This window comes from Aricia agestis, chromosome 18, assembly GCF_905147365.1.
Source record: "Aricia agestis chromosome 18, ilAriAges1.1, whole genome shotgun sequence".
Classification (NCBI taxonomy): Eukaryota; Metazoa; Arthropoda; class Insecta; order Lepidoptera; family Lycaenidae; genus Aricia; species Aricia agestis.
In genome coordinates, this window is record NC_056423.1 from 14526608 (window position 1) to 14547186 (window position 20579).

General features: G+C 36.0%; 2 protein-coding genes across 2 annotated transcripts in view; one reads left to right on the forward strand and one right to left on the reverse strand.

Moving 5' to 3' along the window:
• The window catches only part of LOC121736265 (insulin-like growth factor-binding protein complex acid labile subunit), a 76422-nt gene that overhangs the window by 23582 nt on the left and 32261 nt on the right, over nt 1–20579 (forward strand). The window lies entirely within an intron of this gene.
• Nucleotides 17522–19016, reverse strand: LOC121736093. Its single transcript, XM_042127158.1, has 2 exons — nt 18490–19016; nt 17522–18395 (listed from the first exon to the last, which is right to left on the reverse strand). Exons 1-2 carry the CDS (start codon nt 18961–18963, stop codon nt 17835–17837), a joined length of 1035 nt encoding a protein of 344 aa, XP_041983092.1. The 5' UTR covers nt 18964–19016; the 3' UTR covers nt 17522–17834.

A 20579-nucleotide genomic window follows, 5' to 3' on the forward strand; every position in this document is an offset into this window, starting at 1 on the left:
GGCGGAGCCTGGTGGGCGTGGCCAGTGGGCGGAGCCATGTGGGCGGGGCCAGTGGGTGGGGCCTGTCCCTCAGTGGGCGGAGCTTGGTCCCCAGTGGGTGTGGCCTCCGCAACTCCTCTCTCGGAGTCAATGGCAGCAGCTCGCTGCGCCCTTGTCCTGACACTCCCCTTGAAGTCCTCTCTCGGAGTCAATGGCATCTCCAAATCGCACTTCTGACATCAGTTGTTACGTGCTAGGGTTCGAGGATTTGGAGAGAAAGACCTGGTGACTCTCTTGAAGACTTTATTAACACTGCACTAACACTAGGTCACAACACTTAGCACTAAGTCCAAACACAAATCACTAGGTCCAATCACTAAGCACTATCACTGTCCTAGGTCGTAGCCAAGTCGCAGGTTTCACTGGTTCACTCACTATTGATCACTTGTGTTCACTCCGAAATCGCCTTGATGAAAGCTCGAAACGAACTAACTTGCCGGGCCTGCCTGCGGCTCTTTTTATATGGCGAGACGAATTCCAGAAATTTCCCGATTCACGTAAACAAGTAAACAACCGTGGGAAATTTCTAGGAGGCTCGGGCATGTACTACAATAAAACTGCCGTCCTTGCGATAAGTGCAGTAAGTTGAATTTAATTTAGACCTTATGGTGTGTACGTGTTTGAATTTAGACCTTATGACTGAGTAGTCATAAGGTCTAAATTCAAACACGCTAACAAATAAAGGGTAAACACGTAAACAAACATTGGACCTTCCTAGAAGGCTCGAGTATGTACTTGCGCACCACGTGTCCGTATACCATGTACCGTAACAATATATATATATATATATATATATATATATATACAGGGTTACAGGAAAAGTCGATGCAGATCCGTTAAGGGCGTGTAGTTTGCATCGTTTCTAACTGATTTGATTATGAAACAACCCATCCTAAACATAACTGTTTTCGAGATATTCGACTTTTATTTTTTTTTCATAAATTTGCCGAATTTTTTTATATCTCATTGTATAATTTGAAAATTAGTAGTCAAAATCGCATTATTTTTTGCTTTTTACAACTAGGACAAGATGCCTTATGATTTCAATAACCAAAACTGTAAGTAAATTAACTTAACAGGTCGTACTAAGACAATGAAAGTTAAAAAAAATAATATTTATTTATTAAGTTTATTTTTCTTTAAAGGATATCCAAAAAAATTGTATGGAAGATGTTCTGCAAATCTACTTTAAAATATCTACGTTTCATCAGCTATCCAACAAGGTATAACAATCAAAGATTTTATTGAAATTGGTGCAACAATTTAGCTTCAACGGCAACTAAGGAGGTAAAAAATTACATTACATGATTACGTTTAATTTTATTTACCCCTTGACCCCAGAAAGAAAATAAAACAATAAATAAGTACACAATAACATTTATTACATAACAAGACATGTTTAAATTTCATGTTCAACATGACCACCCCTGTTTTGCACACATTTTCGCAGTCTTTTTCTGAGTCCACTTTTCACTACACCAGTTGTTAATTTGCCTCTTATTTGATTCGCCGCGTTAATAATTCTGGTTCTCAATTCTTGTACAGATGATACCGGGTTGGGCTCACTGTACACCAGACTCTTCATGTGCCCCCATACATAAAAATCCATGGGGGTTAGGTCCGGACTTCTCGGTGGCCAGGGTATAGGCCCACCTCGCCCAATCCATTTGTTCTGGTAATTTATATCCAACCATTCCCTGACACCTCTCCTGTAATGCGCAGGGCAGCCATCATGTTGGAACCACATGTCTCGGCGTAGAGTGAGTGCCAAATCTTCTAATAAAACATTGAGGTCTCCTCTCAGGAAATTTTCATAAAATTCCCCATTTAAATTATCTGGGAGAAAATATGGGCCAATCAAATGGTTGGAAATGATACCCATCCACACGTTCAAGCTGAATCGGCGTTGTGATCCCTTAACCCTCTTCTTGTTTGGATTTCCTTGTTCTTTCGGGGCCCAATAATGGACATTATGATAATTTGTGATTCCGTCTTTGTCAAACTTTGACTCATCCGTCAGTCGGGTCTTCTACATCTGCATTCAACATGAACCGGCAGAAACCTAATCGTCTTACGGGATCATCTTGTTCAATGTCCTGCACAGGCGTGTAGTGGTATGGGTATAAGCCCGCAGTGTGAACGTTATACCACACTCCATTGCGAGACTCCCAGTTGAGCGGCAACAATATTTGTTGAGGTTGTTGGATCCAATCGAAATCTTTGCACGATTTCGTTGTCCTCTTCTTCGTTATCATCAATAACACGTGGCCTTCCTAAATCTGTCCGGCGCCTCGATACGGACCCAGTTTCTCGAATCCTTCGAAAACTCTCACATTCGGTACTCGACGGCCAGGATAGCGTGTCATGTACTCGTTACGAGCTTGCGCGGACACACGATTGCAATATCCGTAGCAAACTAGCATATCTGCATATTCCTCGTTCGTGTAGGTCGTCATCGTTAACAGTTCCGTATCACAAGCAAAATCAAAGTCCAGTAAACAAGCACAATAGTCACAAATCGGAAGAAACAGTCCAGAAACACAGCCAAGTCGAACAGAAAACAGAAAGCACAACGATAACGCATCTACCATGGACGAATCACATAAGCAGACTAACAACCAAAGTCGTAACGGCAAACACAAACAATAGTGAATAGGGCATGTTGTATTCACATTCCCGATCTCCTTCGGCATCGGCACATTATCTTTCTCACTCATACCTGCATAAATCGTAAGTTGTCTCGCTTGCACACCCCGAACCAACTCAAAGGACAATAGGCAAGGGACCGAGAATTGCTACCTGGGTGCTTTTAACTAAGTGTTTTTTCTATGATTTTTGGCAAAACCCTTGATTGTGATACCTTGTTGGATAGCTGATGAAACGTAGATATTTTAAATTAGATCTGCAGATCATCTTCCATACTATTTTTTTTGGGTATCCTTTAAAGAAAAATAAACTTAATAAATAAATATTATTTTTTTTAACTTTCATTGTCTTAGTACGACCTGTTAAGTTAATTTAAAAATAAAAGTCGAATATCTCGAAAACGGTTATGTTTAGGATGGGTTGTTTCATAACCAAATCAGTTAGGAACGATGCAAACTACACGCCCTTAACGGATCTGCATCGACTTTTCCTGTAACCCTGTATATACTGGGTGTCCCAAAAATACCGTCTCATAGTGACATGGGAGATAGATTAGCCTTATATCTCTCGGATAAAATAAAAATGACCTTAGTAAAAGTTGCTTAGTTTTCGAGATATTTGGATTTTTTTGGTTTTATTCAAAATCTCCATTTTTAGTTAGTTTTTATTTCCGCATTAGTACAAATTCCTTTAATTTATTCATTTTTATTTTTTTTAAGTATCTCGAATAGTTGTTTGATGCATACAAAATAAATTTTTGTCAAATAGTAGTGTATTTTTTAAGAAAAAAATATTTTTGTGTTGCGTTTTAGCTCTCCCAAAATTTCGAACAAAATTTTGACAATCTGCCGTGAAAAAAAAATGTACTAAAGTAAACTGGAAAATTACTCAATTTATTGCAGATTTAGAAATGGTATAACACTTACATAAGAATTTTACAGAAACTTAGAAATTGCCATTTTTATCATTAAAGTCTGATTCAAGCCAGACTCTTATGTAGTAAAGAAGATGAAAAAGTACCAGGAATGTTCATCGCAATCTTATTATCTATCGACCTTTATTATCTTTTGTATCTGTAGACTTGTAAAACTGAATGTACTATTGCAACCCTAATTTGTTATTTCGTTCTTTCCTTCGCTGTTATGGGGCACTGTGATAATAAATAAAATTAGAAAAAAACTTTAGAACTTAGATTTATTACAGTAAATGCTCGAACTGTCGACCTCCAACACGAATGCACAATCGACATCTTCTGATAAAATTATTCTTTAATCTTCTCAAACTTATCTGAGATATTTCTTGAGCCGCTGCGGTGACTCTGTCGCGTAGTTCCCTTTCGTTGCGTATTGGTTTACCATAAACTTTGTCTTTAAGACATCCCCAATAAAAAAAATCCAGGGGATTAAGATCAGGGGATCGTGGTGGCCATAAGATTGGCCCCAGTCGCCCAATCCACCTTCTCGGGAACCTGCGGTCCAGGTGTGCTCGAACGTCTCGAGCGTAATGTGCTGGGCAGCCGTCGTTTTGAAACCACATCGTTCGTAATGATTCCAGTGGCACATCCCCGAGGAGCGTTGGCAATTGGTTTTCTAAAAATTCCAAATAGGTGTGACCATTTAATATTGGAGGCAGCTCCACTGGTCCTACTATTGTACCGTTGTAGATTCCGGTCCATAAATTTATTTTAAACATGTGTTGCGACCGATCTTCTCTATTCTCGTGTGGGTTTTCTAGCTGCCAGCTATGAATATTATGAAGGTTTAAATAACCATCTCTTCTACATTGCGACTCGTCACTCCACAGTACTTTATGAAAAAAGTCGGGATCTTCCCTATTTTTTTCCAACATTCGTTGACAAAATTGTACCCGTCTGGCATAGTCACTCGTAAGGAGAGTTTGCACTCTTTGTATGTGGTACGGATGATACCTGTTCCTTTTTAAAACCAGCTTTTTAACCAGTAGGCAGAATCCAATCGTTCAATCACATGATACGATGGCGGTGTACGGTTTGGATAACGTTCCGCGTACAATCTTGCAGCTAATCGTAAGCTTAAAGTTACTACGCCTCGATTAGAAACACGCCTGGTTTCCCCATAAATTAAGTACATGTCGGCGTACTCACGATGAGTAAATTGAGTAGCAGCACCTCGTGGATTTTCCATTCTTAGCACAGTAAAACCAGCCAGCTGTCTGTAAGAGCGCAAACCGTCGTTGTTGTCACCAAATCAGTTCAACAATAGTCCAAATCGAAAGCAAATCAGAGTCCAAAAATAACGCCTAGTAATAAAAAAAAATGAGAGAAACGAGAGCAGTACAAAATAGCACGTGTATCGCACAAAACGGAAGAGAACGTACTAAAGTCCACGAGATCGTTCGTGGAACACGGTGTTGTAAAATGTGGGAAGAGAGTAGCGCATATTGCGCGCTCCCTTGCACTTATTAGGCCTTTAACAAACATTACCGTTGATCATTGACAGCTATCTCACTCAGTTTTTAACCTAAGAACAGGATCACAAACGCCGAACACAAAGGACAACATGTGGCCTTTTCATTGTGTTTGAATATTGAATATTCACTTCATAGTTGAGCCCGGCTTGAATTAGACTTTAATGATAAAAATGGCAATTTCTAAGTTTCTGTAAAATTCTTATGTAAGTGTTATACCATTTCTAAATCTGCAATAAATTGAGTAATTTTTAAAATTATTTTCCAGTTTACTTTAGTACATTTTTTTTTCACGGCAGATTGTCAAAATTTTGTTCGAAATTTTGGGAGAGCTAAAACGCAACACAAAAATATTTTTTTCTTAAAAAATACACTACTATTTGACAAAAATTTATTTTGTATGCATCAAACAACTATTCGAGATACTTAAAAAAAATAAAAATGAATAAATTAAAGGAATTTGTACTAATGCGGAAATAAAAACTAACTAAAAATGGAGATTTTGAATAAAACCAAAAAAATTCAAATATCTCGAAAACTAAGCAACTTTTACTAAGGTCATTTTTATTTTATCCGAGAGATATAAGGCTAATCTATCTCCCATGTCACTATTAGACGGTATTTTTGGGACACCCAGTATATATATATATATATATATATATATATATATATATATATATATATATATATATATATATATATATATATATATATTTGGGAATTATGTCACTTTTACATAATTTGAGTAAATCTTTATGTTTGTTGCCTACCTGCTTAATAGCAAAATGCCAAGAAAGTCTGGCTTTATTGCGGCTACTAGTCACCAAATCGCAAAACCATGAAAAATACGATTATTAATAAATAATTATATCAATTCATTATGTATGACATGTGCCAACAGAAACCTAATTTTCGCACAAAAATTACCCATTTTAAAGCCTTCTGAAATTTCTTAAAAGTCGGTAAGCAACGACAGATATGGTACAAACTATAAGCGCCATTTCATCAATAAGAAAAGTAAATGAAATAATTATGATTTAGTACTACCGACATTTTACCAATTTATAAACCCACATAACAATGTCAGAAGTGGCACTACCGACAATTTAACCATTTATAAAACCGATTAAAAATGTCGTATGCGGTACTACCGACATTTTACACATTTGAAAAACCGGTTAAGAACGATGGATGTAGTTACCTACGATAAATTAATGTTGATGAAGTTAAGAATTTATCTCATAATCAAATCTAAAGCAATAAAACATAAGCTATACTGTTAAAAATATTTAATAAATATTATAAAGAATAGTAAATACCATTTTCCGCACTAGCGTTAGCTTTGGACATAATATTACCATCAGCATTTTTTGCCTTTTACTATAATTTTCTTCATTTCGTTAAGTACCAAGTTTTAATTGGCCGTGCTGATCTTGTAGACATTGAAAATGGCGTCGAAAAGTAAAACTACTGATAAGAAACTGCACGATGACTTTCAAATACATTTATTCTACGATATTATACAGTGGTACACTTTCGGGCAGAGATTCCTCTTACAATTGTTCTTCCGTCAAAATTCGCATCATACTGCGCTCTTGGGGTATTTATACACAATTTTTACCCGTCAACCCCCACTCCAAGTGAAGCGAACGTAGCCTTGGGATTGCACGTTGTCAGTGTGGCCAGATTTAAATATTAAAACTACCATCTAATTTAGTCAAAAATAGTTAAGTTACAATAATTTAGTATTCTGAAAATAATAAACTAAGTACTGAATTACGTAAATCATAACACTACTATAGCAAAAAAAAAAAGTGACAGCGCGACGTCCATTCCCTCCGTCAACATAGTCGGATGTGGCACATCGTGGGCTCTTACTCGCTTCCGCGTTCCGTTAATAACGTAGGTAGTGACTATCCGACATTGTTAGCGGGCTATCTTAGTAAAATACGACATTTTTAATGTGGATTTTCAGAAACTACGCATAATATAGATTTTTTCTTTTCAGCTCATGATAGCCTTGGTTATAAGGACATATTTTATGAAACAAAACAAAAATGACGATTTTGCACATCCGACATCGTTAATAGTCATGGGCGAGTTGAACGTCCGCGCTGTCTCTTACATTTTGTACTGAGTCGAGTGAGCTCGAACTGGCCGGAAGGATATTTCGGATAGTGTGCGGGGTGGCAGTCCGGCGAAATTCAACTGTTTCTGATCAGAATTCGGACAATGTGCGGCGGGGCTTAAGGTGGCTTTGGGATCTATGCCACGAGCGACCGCGACCGGTAAAAAATCAAATAAAATGCTACTTTATGACATAGAATATAGGTATCATTTTCTACTGACATTTACGTGGCGACCCATGCAGCCGCCGGCGCGGCGGCGGTGTAAAAGCTAGTGGTTGAGTAAAATGAAACCTATAGCCTATGTCATAAAGTGGTATTTCGTTTGAATTTTCGTCCGTCGCGGTCACTCGCGGCAAAGTTCCGAGCCACTTTAAGGTTGTTATTAAAAAAATATTCCATTCTTCAAAATTTTTATCCCCAAAATATTTTACCCCCTAAAAAACCCACTAAATTAATTTTTTCCCACTAAATTTAGTGGGAAATACCCATAGTTGGCAACACTGATTCTATATGGATTCGAAGCCAGCTGCAGTGGGATGTGTATCTCCAGCCATGGCTTCGAATAGTCCCGAAAAAAAAAATCGAGTCCTGATTATAGTGTCTCATCCACACTGATTTAATTTTATAGTCCAGACAGTAGTGCTTTTGTACTCGGCACTGTTACCTGCTTGTCTTTGTTTAATAGTTTCATTGATTTGAAGTGGGCTCCACGTTCCCGATTTTTTCTGGCACTGGCAGAAGATCTGGCTAGCTAGACCTTCTGAGGCTTCACGTCCAACGAAAGTTATGAGCGCCTCCTCCATCGCTGACAACGGAGCTGCAGGAGGGCCTCCACCAGTTTGGTCTCTGCTTTTTTTAAATTTGGTTGCTTTCGCCTTTGTGTCGTTGCGCCAGTCTTGCCAACACTACGGGTTTTACATACCTAAATTAATGTTTCATTAAGCACGAGCAGCACAAGTTATAATAATTATTATGATAAACATAACTGTGTCGAAAAAATGTTTCCACAAAAGAGCTACAATAATCAAGATGGTAATGTATGTGATAAGCTTATTTAAAAGATATTAAATATTAATAATATACATACCTTCCACCATTTGTCTGGTGATTTTGTAGCACCAGTGGCACAACTGTTTAGGATGCTGGCAAGCTCAGCAAGTAATCTCGTACGTCCGCGAGCAGCATCTGAGTCAGTAACCCTGTTTCGGGCTAAATCGGCATGCGCCAATATGTACTCGAATATTTTTTGCTTCTGTTCGTATGAGACTTTTGTCCTTTTATGCTAAAATGTTAAAACATTATTATACTTTTAAAATTTAGTCCTTCGATCGGGGATTCTTGGAAATCCTATTGTATTCTATTGTTGTCCGGTCACCGGTATCATTATGGGGCTTGAAGGATTAAAATTGTTATTTAAATATCATTATAATTCAAAGTTGATACTCACCACGCTGTGGACTTCCATATTAACTATTAAAAACTAATATGAAATTAAAAAACAATATATACTTAAGTAAAACAAAAAAACTTTAGTTAATAATAGTTATAATATTTATATAATAGTTAATAGTTAATTAATTTACAGCACTTAAACAACAACAAAAATTAAAATTTGTAACTGTTTGTTTCACATAAGTACATGACATATTACACAAAACTCGCAGATTTGACAAAATATTGTTACTGTCACTCGGCAGTCGGCACCAAGAAGGTCGGCACATAGACAATATTTTTTTGGTTTAATTATTTGAATAAGACACGTAGCAATTTTTGTAATATTCAAAAATATTATAAAATATATATTTCAGCTGCGTTTAATCATTAAGGACGCTATCACATTTTTTCACAAATATCAGCGATTTTCAGGTACCATTTTAAAGAATTAGGAGTCACACTGCAAGGATATTTTGGTTTCAAATGAAAGATAATATATTCATCTCCACGTCTACAGCATAAAAAATTTATAGCCGCATACAAAATTTTCACATAAATACGTTTTAACCATTACAATAATCGCAAAAGATTTAAAAAATGGGGTTTGATTAGGTACCATTATAGCTAAATATACTGAACTAAGGAAAATAAATATACAAAAAAGATGTTGCTTATTTAGTCCCCTATACGAATAGCTATATATTTTATATAAAAATTAATAACATTTACATTTATAAGAAAAATAAGAAACGCTCTCAAATTTCTTCATACATTTTCGCCCTATCAAGAAAGCGGCGAGCGTCGTAACCGCCACTGTACAAGTGGCGCTGATATTGAATGTTATTTTAATGTTTTTAACGTCGATATTCGTACTGACCTGCTAATTTTTGTCATAATTTTTGTGATAGCGACATTAAACGCAGGAAATATATTTTTTATAAGGTAAAACTAATCAGTCTTAAAAATTTAGTTCATTAAATTAAGAGGTGCAGGAAAATTTGGAGACAATTATAATTATTTTTCCGTCTTTTATCTTGATACTGACAGCGATGAATATCCAAGGCTATATAACCGTAGCACTTGTTGCCAAAAAAACTGTTATTCTCTTTGGTTTCATTTCCGCGACGGAAATTAGTTTGTAAATCGCTGTGATACTGACAGAAAGTGAAAAGATTCCGCGTGAGAACTTTCAGACGATCGTGCATCGGGGGTGTAGAATCCTAGAGACACTGGCTCACTAACACACCCAGTACCACTGTGGAGCGCACGTCTATCCACCGTTACTGTCACTATGCAACTCTAGACTACTTGACAATGACTTATATAGATCCACTGCTGGTGTTTATGAGACAATGTTAAGGATCTACTATGTAGACACTTAACATTGTCTCATAAACACCACACATACACTACAGGGGGCAGTTTGTGTGTTACTGTTTTTTATTTTAGAATAATACACCTCACTTTATAATTTCTCCCACAGTTTGACTAATGATTTTTTATTCCTGAAACAGTAAAAAGTTAATTCAAAGATGTTTTTCTTCAGTGATTTACACATCTACGAAGAAGGAATCTGTGAAGAAAGCTAAGACGCGGCTTCTATGTTTATACTTAATCACCTTTTTACAATCTCTTATTATTCCTATGAATGAATCTTTTTTGGCGATGTCTTGAAAAAGGAGATTGAATGTATGTGTAGCGCATCCAACGTAAGATATATTATCAAATGTATCTTCTATTATCCGCCAGGCAGCTCGCATGTTGGAAGCATTATCTGTAATAATAATAACTAATAACACACAGCTATCTAAAACCCCGATCAAGTAAAAAACGTCGTTTTGTTGATAAATCCAAAGCCAAGCACTATTTTCATCGTTCAATGCCTTGCATGATTTATGCATCAGATATAGGACCTTAGGACATCAAAAATCGTTGGAACAAAAAATTCTAACTTTTTTCTACATAAATATATGTACCATCGCAAATGATTATTGCTATGCTGTTTTCGCTGTTACCGAATATGTGTTTTGGTATCAACAAATTCCTCTCTAAGATATTATTCCTTGTGAAATGGTCAAACCCTATATAGAAAAGAGCTGCGGAGACTGTTTTACTAAAATTTTTTACACAATTTTTCTTCTGAAAAAAAATTATAGTCAGAAGCGAACAATCTAGTTTAGAAAGAACTTAAAATTTTTGATAAATTAAAGAACCAGCCTTCATATTTTTTATTTTTTCCGGGATTACATGTTGATCATTTAATTTGTGCAAAAGTCTGGCTTCTGCTTGATAGCAATCAGCTTCATACACATCTAAGAATATCACTCCATTTGGATACTTTGCCATCAAATTCAATATTTTTATTTAAAAAAATATTTCTTATTCCTTTGATAACCTGAGATGGGTCTTATATAATATTTAAATGCTGTCCATTTATTATAACTGTCTTATCTGAATATAAATATTTGGAAAATTTTACAAAATCATATAAGTAAGTATGTTTTATAAATTTTTGTCTTTTTGGTCTGTGTATGTTAATAACAAGATTATGTAAAAAGATATTTCAAATTACTATAAATGGTTTTAATAATTATTTACATTATGGAGATAATATGAGATTTTTTAAAAATAGTAATATCCTGGTTCATGATCTGAAAGTATTTGTTGGCGTCTGGTATCTTCATGGAGGCTTCATGGAGGTAAGCTGCTTGGAATGCTGCTCCATATTCGCAAATCAAAGCGACTGGCTTTTGACCACACCCTTCTACAGCTGTAACTACTTCTTTGAGTATTTGTTTTAGCTGTTGAACTCCAGAAGTGGCTCCTTCACAGTAATAAAATGCAATTGGTTGTTGCCACTTATAAATCGCTCCTCTTACCACAAATAAAAGTGCATGGCCAGCAAAATTGGTTTTTCTTTCTTGTAGCTCCACAAATGCATCTGAATAGCACAGGGAAAGAATGATCAAAGTCATTTTTTATAAATTAGAAGATAAATGATTTCTTAACTTATAGGACTCATAAGTACTTAAATAAATGACACAATAATAATAATTTCTGTCTTAAAATCACTGCTAATACTTTGGTTTCATTATTTACTAAAAAATAAAAATATTGTATATTTTTAATGAGATTTATTTAATATTTTTCCAGTTCAGGGCCAAACCTAAAACATAAATGATCAAAGTCTTAGTGGAAATATTCAAAAATGATCAAAGTCACTGTAATTGAGGCAGATTAGTAAAATAATCTTGAGCTTTTTGGGAGCAAATTGTTTCAAATGTTGTAAATCACTGTACAGAGCCTTTTTAATTAGAATTAGCTCACTGTAAGATATCTCAGGTCCATCAGTTTCTTGAATTCTTCTTTTTGCACGTTGGTCGACAATGACATAACTTTCCCAAGGTCCTTTAAATGATTGCCGGGAATTAACAATTTGGCAGTTATCATTGCTTTTAATACTCAATTCCGAGACTGGCCTTGTAGCAAATGGACATTGTTTTTTATAAAGGGTGCTCAAAAAAGAACTCCACTTGTGGAATATTTCCTGCTTCGCTTCAATAACATGAAAAGGGCAAGGTTTAACCCGTGACTCTCTAAAAATTCTTGCCCAATCTTCTGGAAGTTCACTAAATGTTGTTTGGTTAATAAGGCCAAAATCTTTATCGCATTCCAAGTAGCTGTGCCCACGTTCTGGAAAGGTCACAGTTACTTCATCAAAACGCTTCTTATTGTGAACAATGTAATGCAAATATCGGATCATTGTAAAGTTTTTATTTTGCCCTGCACAAGAATCGCAAAAAATTGCAAGCTTACGGCAGTCGGTGGGTAAAATGTTCTAAATGAAATAGTTCAACATTGAAACAACTTCATCTGCACCTTTGTGGGCGATTATTTGTGGATATGTAAAAAAAATTGATTGCCCGCCTGAAAGTATGTGAATATTGAAGCTGTACACTGACAGCTGTCTACGATAATACACATCATTGGTGGTTATATTTGGTACTGGTAGATTTTTTGCAAAATCTATTGTTATACCTTCATAACTTAAATCTTTCTTTGCATTACTTTTAGCCAGCCTTTTTCTATTATAAAAAATGGCAGCTTTTAATTTGTGTAACTTGTTTTTCTTCTCTAGTAATTCTTTTTGTTTCATGAGAACTGTTTTTCTTTCTTCATTTATTTTTACACACAAAGTCTTCTCTTCAATTAAAAATTTATCACATTGACTACAAGTATCAGTACGGGGGTATCCAAAGGATATATTGAAGTTGCAATTGAAGTAATTTCTGTAATATTCATAAGAAACTGGATGGTTTGGATTTCTTTCAGTGTACATTTTATAAGTCTTCTTTATGTTTAATTCTTCAGGTAAGTATGTTTTGGTTGTCTTAGTTAAGCTGTAGTGTGCTTTTCTGCCTCGTAGACTTGCAATGAAGTCATGGACTGCTTGTTTAGTTGCTTGGGATTTCATTTGTGGTCTTGTGGTGTGTTTTCCTCGATTATCAGGTTGAACTACTCCAGATGTCAATAGTTGCTTTTTAATTGTTTGAACTCTTCTGGCTGTTATTCCATGAAAGGATAAAAACGCCTTATAACAAACCTGAACGTCTGAATTAGTATCAGATGTTTCTTGTAGCACTTTGACTCTGAAACTGTATGCTGCATCTCGTAATATTGCCTCATTCTCCGGTCGTCGAGGTCGTCTTTTCATTATAGGAAGAACTGTAATTAATCCCGCCAAATACTGGTTTTGCTCATTCCTATCTTTCATTGAGTTAAAGTTGTTTAGAATTTTATTTTGGTTTACCTTCGATATTGTATTGAAACAGTCGAAACGTTTACAATTACACGGATCCCCTTGCGTGTAGCAATGATTCCTTAGATAACGTGTTGTATCACTAATACGGCCACACTTTTTACGCTTTTTAGTGTTTTTATCGTCCACAACATCCTCGATAACACTTTCAGAGTCAGACATGACGAAAATTCTTTAAAACGAACGGTGAAAACAACAGCAAAATCAAAGAAAAACGAATGACCTAGACGTCGTACTGACGTACGTCAACTGACGTTTGACTATTCGTTCGAAAACTTGTAAGAACGAACAAAGTCCTCGGACTCTGATCGTTTTTAACTTTTACTGCTTAGACTATGATCACTAATAACTTTTATGTAAAAAAATAAAACGTAATGTATCGTGACTTTGTACGTTTATATTCATTTCATGCTTAGTTTGAGTTTTGAGTTTGAATTTTGTATGGTTATCAATGGAGCATATTATTATATTTTTGTTTCAAAAATTATTTCTAATTCCTTTTATGAAGTCATATAGTGGGACAACTTCAGCGTCATATCTACCTCAAAAAAAAATTGCGTACTATCTTGTTTCTTTGCAAATACTTTCTTTTAGTTTCTGCGATAAGAATGTAAATTGCTGTAGAGATGGTCGTGCCTCGGTCGCAGATGGTAGCTAATACACGTAGACCTACTTAATATAATTCACAGTTTATTTATTTTCTCAAGATCTGGAACAAAATATGTATGCTAAATAGTCGGCAAATTTTGGTTAAGTTCTTCCATCACATACAAATCCGAAAAATTCGTCCTTTCTGGGATTGTCATGAAAGTGAAAGAAAGTTGACATAATAATGGTAAAAAATAATCTTGCACCAGTCTATTTCTGGTATCACCATTGGAATCTGGAATCTGTGCTGCATTTTCTTCACGAGATTCAGGAATGTCAGTAAGTAAGTCACAGTAACTGTTGTCCTCAAAGTTTCTTTTATTTGCATCAATTGCAATATTATGTAGTACAAAGCAAGCAACTATTATAGCTTGTACTCGATTTAATTTTAACGTGTAGTAGCCTTAGTACAGGAAATCTATTTTTGCATACACCAAAACATCTTTCAACAGTATTCCTGGTTCGTATGCGTGACTCGTTATATAAATTTTCTGCTGGGGATGATGGATTCAGAAAGGGTGTCAAAAGATATCGCTTTAACTCATATCATCGAGACCCACTATCAATTATCACCGAGAATCAAACTATCCCAAATTGTCCACTTTCAAATCTTTGTTTAAAAAAAGAATTACTTATTAAAAATAGTCTGATCATGAACAGATCCTGACCATGTTGCAACTATGTCCAAGCATCTTATTTGACCATCACAAATTACCTGAACATTAATTGAAAAATAAGATTTCTGTTTCTATAATTTTCAGCTGAATCGCCACCTAAAATGACAAGTAGGTTGAGTATTACATTTTAAAATCATGTAAGTAATTAATTATAATTTATTATAATATTTGTATAAGTATTTCATAGTTTAAAGTATATTTTAAAGCAAAAAGAAAGACATTTAAATTCTAAAATATATAACATACCAGGTGATTGTGGAAGTATAGAAAATGTCCTAGTAAAGTGAATAAGCTTAAATTAATGCAGTATACTATAGTTTGTGCGTTCTAAGATGATATGGGTCACAGTTTTCATGTTCCTTGCTACGGGTTTTTTTTTATAAGAAAACAAAAAAAAAACAAAATGTAATAAGTTATACTCCATCTAAAAAACAAATGTTTCCTATAATTGTAAATGAATAAAAATAAAAAGATGCTAAATGCTAACTTATTAATAAAAATTATAAATATTAACTGTGAAATAGGAGTATTATATATACACGATGGATTATTTTCGTTGTAACTGGAAAGTTTTTGCCAGACCATACATCAAAAATGCATTTTTTGCTTCTGGTTACATAGAGCTGGCCCTGTATTTGGTTAAACCATGCGTGATTTTTATTTATTTGTAATATGTCTTTGGTTTTTTATAAAACTACAAGAATTATTATATTAATACCAACATATTTATAACGAAATAAGCCATACACAAATTGCACAAAATCTCACCTCATCCATTATGTAGATATTTTTAGATATTCAGCAATAATTTCATCTTCTGATAAAACTTGTTTGTAGTTGTTCGAAGGATTTTGTATCTCTCCAGCTTGCACCGTAATATTTCTTTAATAATAAAACTACGTCTTTGAGTTTTTCTCTCTTTACCTGTGCTCTATTATTGCTTGCTGTTTCTGGTTCAAGGAATAAAATAATTGTCTATTTTTTCATGTCAATTTTTTTAGTACCGATGTACTTTGACAAAATAGTGCACCGTCCGTTCCGATATTATTTCACAAAATTCATCTGGTCGAACGATACATTCCTTCTCCCGTATTTTCTTCTCAGTTAACGCAGAGACGCGGTCCGGCGGTATAACTGAATAGCCTGTCTCGGGGAAAATTAATTGTACTTCTGATACCGACGGATCTGATTGTTGTAGCCATTTCGTCGCCATAGCTTTGATCATTGAATTTTTGTTCTGGCCGCCACAGCCATCAGCGACCATTCGAACATTTTTTTTTTCCTTCAAGATTCAAGGTGTTTAGACAATGGTAAACAGCCAGTACAATTACGTTCAAGTAATTCGAGGCATGTAAGCCTACGTTTGTGCGGGAGGATTCAAAACCTTTATTAAAAGATGTGTTGAAAACTTTAAACAGAAAACTTATTATCACTTCGAAATCCGGTAAAGCTTCGTCGTTGTACATGCGATGCATTTTTTTTATGTTTAGATTGGATGGTAAATAAACACGGTGTTTAATAAAATCTCGCGAACAATTAGATTCAATGGCCAGAAATTCACGGATGAAGTTCTGTACTGCCTCTTTGCGAGAAGTAAAGTAAATCTCTATCTTCTTCTCTATTTTCTTTAGCTTTTGAACCAGCTTTTGAACCAGATTGAAAGTGCCTTCTTGTAATAGCTGCAAAAGTTTTTCTGCAAACAGGCACTTTTCTCCATTTTCTGTCTGGAATATAATATTTTGTAGTATAATTTCGACACTTTGTGCTTGTTCTTGAATGTCGCCGTTTAACAGCCTCAGTGTCAACGTAATGTAGGATCATGGGAACCTACCAGAGGACGGACGACGCGACGGCACCGTGGACGGTGAGACGAACTGGATGCCTACAAACCAGGGCTGCCTGCGGTGGCGTTGGAGCGAAACAATATATGGAAGGCCTTGAGGGAGGTCTTTGCCCAGCAGTGGGATAGTATAGGCTCGAAAAAAAACTTTACATTTGTCGTGGCGTCCGAATGCATTGCTTGTGTGTCACTCAAACTTATCACTTAACTTTGTGGACTGTATTTAGATGTTAGATGAAAGTAAAAATATAAGATGAATAAAATTATTACGTTTTTAGAAGAATAGATGTTGCGTTCCCTGTTGGGATCAGTGACCGAAGTGAAGTGACGTTGATATTTCAATCCTGACAGATGAAGCCCTGGATACTTGCGTTTGGCCATTAACCCATCCCAACCCATCTGGTGCAGTTATTATATCTTGATAAAGGCCCCGTTATATTGTTTGTATTTTTGTAATGTTATATGTTCAAATCCGACACGGGATGGTACAAAGTCGCTTAAAAGCGCTTCCAAGCCTGTCTTTCGTTTTCATTGAAAGCTCAATTGGGAGATTTTAGATATGGATGCCAACCGTGCATTAGAATCACATGTACGCATATTTACTAATACTGCTGAAATAAAAATAGTTGGAGATGATATTTTTATCATAGTTAACGTATGGACTATTTGATCAGCAGTGAATTCCTCGGTGAGGTTGGTGAGTAACTAAATAGTATGTTTGATCTGGGAATCAATTTAATAGATTATTATGCGGCTAGCAACCCATCACTATTCTGGATTCATTTTCTAACATACACCCGCAAAATGCTAAATGTGGCCTTTGGGTCTTATGACCTTAGGGGCTGTCCATTAATCACGTGATGTTTTTTTTGGCATTTTTTGACCCCCCCTCCCCCTTGGTGATACGTGGTGAGGTTTAAGACTACCCCTCCCCCCTCCCCCCTATATCACGTGTATTTTTTCGTATCTGCAAAGAATCTACTTTTTATTTATAAAAAAATACTGGTATAAGTATCATCTAATTTTATTATAGAAAATTAAAGACTACTATAATAAACGTTCAGAGGTAGACAGAAAGGTTGCAGTTTGTTTTTGACTGACATAAAAATAATGAAAGAAATGCGAAAAAGTTTTTTGTACTAGTACATGAACATTATTTAATGTACAATATTTTCGGACCACGGATTAGCAAGACTTTCTTCAACACCAATAACTGGATAAGCATCTTGCAAGTCAACATCGGTTTCATCAAGCCACTCGGCGTCATCATTTTCGCGCACTACGCAGAGAATCTCTCTCGATCTACCGTTCGATCGTCGCGTGAGGATGCGGGAAGGACGAACACTGTGCATCTCTGGAGTATTATATTGCTTGTGACAAAAATTCACATGTTCCTTAGCTTTTTTCTTTGTACAGAAGTACAATGCACACCGCTGGCATGTCCTTTCTAAAAGTATCTGCCGATCCTTCTGCAGGCTAGGACAATACAGGTCATAAATCAATTTTCCGAAGCCTTCATACGTTGGAGTAATTTCAAGAGACCGACGCAGAAGAAATGGAGCAAACGTCTTGCCATCATGCTCTTGAGGCTTTGGAATATATAGGCCTCTGGATGACTGCAAAATCGGGTAAGGAGGAATAAGGAAGCGTTCCGACAGAATGGATCGTATAGAACTCCGCATATGTCCACAGCAAGCGCGATCGTCACACTTCACCACCTGGTGATGATATTAAAATATTTTAATTGTATTGTCATATTAGTTAAGAAATATAAATGATAAAATAAAAATAGGTGACATTTTAATAATATACCTGTAGCAAATATTGACTCTCTCGTACATGTTCGCTATACCACTGCTGGGAGGGCAGATCCGGAATAAAACTTTCAGCACTGTCATCTGGCTCTACATACTCTGCTACGACGCCATGACCGTCAATAACCATATTACTCCATACTTCTGCGAGAACTTCACCAGCCTTCTGAAAGTTCTTTTTTTCAAGGTCATGGTCTTTGGTTCTCCCTTGTTCATCCAAATGGGTTCCATAAGAATCATGCGGAAGTATGAGTCCAGATAATTCCCGGCTTAAAGGCGCCATTCTTCTCTCGACGCGATTGAACGCGCTTCTGCCAGGTGCATTCGTAAAGATAAATATTGCATCTAGATCATGCTTAACAAAGTTGTGTATGGCATGGGAAATAACCTTTGGATATCTCGGGTTTTCGTCGGGTCCTCCATCAGACGAAATCAAAACAACTGGTTTCAGGCGTCCTTCTTCATCCCGCATGATTTCCTTGAAATTGCTGAAAGTAGCAAGCTTATTAAAGTCCACAGCATGAGTAGAAGCTGTCGAGGAGGAATGTTTGCCACTTCTAATCGCCACGTATGTTGGCCCTGAGTACTGCTTCAGCACGGCCCATTTCATTTTCTTTTATGATGTACCCAGCGTATACACTAGGGATCAATTTGTGCTTCGTAGCAATCACCCAATCATGATCAGGCAATGAGACACGATATTCGACATGCATCAGGAGAGGAGCTTGTTTATTTGCCGCTGTCAAGCCTATAGGCACCCGAGCTTTGTCATCTTGCGACAGAAAAAATACTTGGTTTGGTCCAAGAATAGATGCTAGCGTTTCTAAGGATCTTATTGTGGCGACACAAAAATGTTGATCGACGTGAGCTTTATGGTGATCTGCCTCAGGGCGACTCAATTTGACAGGCACAGTGACTACATGTCTTTTACCCTCCATGGTGGTATAATTTCTTGGGAGCAATCGAAGGTACGTGCCACTTCTCGAGATTTCAAATCCGTGCTCTTTTAGCTTCTCATGGAGGTCAGTTAGTGTTCGGCAACTGCGAACAATTTCTGAGCGACGTCGTTCCTCTGCAGAAGCACCAAACATAGCCAAATCGACAATAGTTTTTAGCAATAGCGGTTGTTGCTCTTCCAAGCGTGGGCGACCTGGTGTAGAGCGCGTCTTAAGAAGACTAGCTACTGTTGGACTCTGATTGCAAGCAAGTTGAATCTTTGATTGTATTGATAATCTATGTGACCGAGAGTGACGCATATGTTGCTCCTTTTTCCGCAGTTCTTTTTTGCATTTATCAATTTCTTGGCGCAGTTTCATTACATCACGAGTCTTATCTTCACTAGCGCCCAGAGAATCCCTACGACGGACAGCCAAGTCCAGTTCCATCTGAAGAAGGGAGATCTGATTCTTCAACTTATCCTGTGCTGGAGTAACACGTACAGGCTGCAATATAGACCTGCTTGCAGTTGGAGTATCTGGTGAATCTTGTGCAGGAGCAGCATGTACAGGCTGCGGTATAGAGCTGCTTGCACTTGGTGTGATATCCAGTGAATTCTTATCGATACTCTCCAAATCTTGACCTTTACGTTTCCGAGCACCTGGAATGACCAACACTTAAGAGGCCGGGTTACCCTCGAAATTCTCATACATACGTATATACCAAAATCATTTTCTCATACGAAAATATTTAACATGTTTGAGTTATTTTTCAGCTTAAAATAGTAATTACCTAGGTTCCTGCACAAAATTTTTCTACAAAATATTTAAATACTAAAAAAAATTTTTTGTTGAAATATTTTGTGGTAAATTTACTACAAAATATTTAAACACTAAAAATATTTTTTAGTTTAAATATTTTGTAGGAAATTTACTACTTGTTTATATATTTTTTGGTGTTTTACTCTATTTTTTAGTGTTTAAATATTTAGTAGTAAATTTACCACAAAATATTTAAACAAAAAAATTTTTTTAGTATTTAAATATTTTGTAGAAAAATTTTGTGCAGGAACCTAGGTAATTACTATTTTAAGCTGAAAAATAACTCAAACATGTTAAATATTTTCGTATGAGAAAATGATTTTGGTATTAC

Coding starts and splice junctions, on each gene's coding strand:
- LOC121736093 (XM_042127158.1), bottom strand. CDS start 18,963: ATGCGGGATGAAGAAGGACGCCTGAAACCAGTTGTTTTGATTTCGTCT. Junction 18,396..18,489: donor AGAGTCAATATTTGCTACAG/GTATATTATTAA, acceptor TATCATCACCAG/GTGGTGAAGTGTGACGATCG.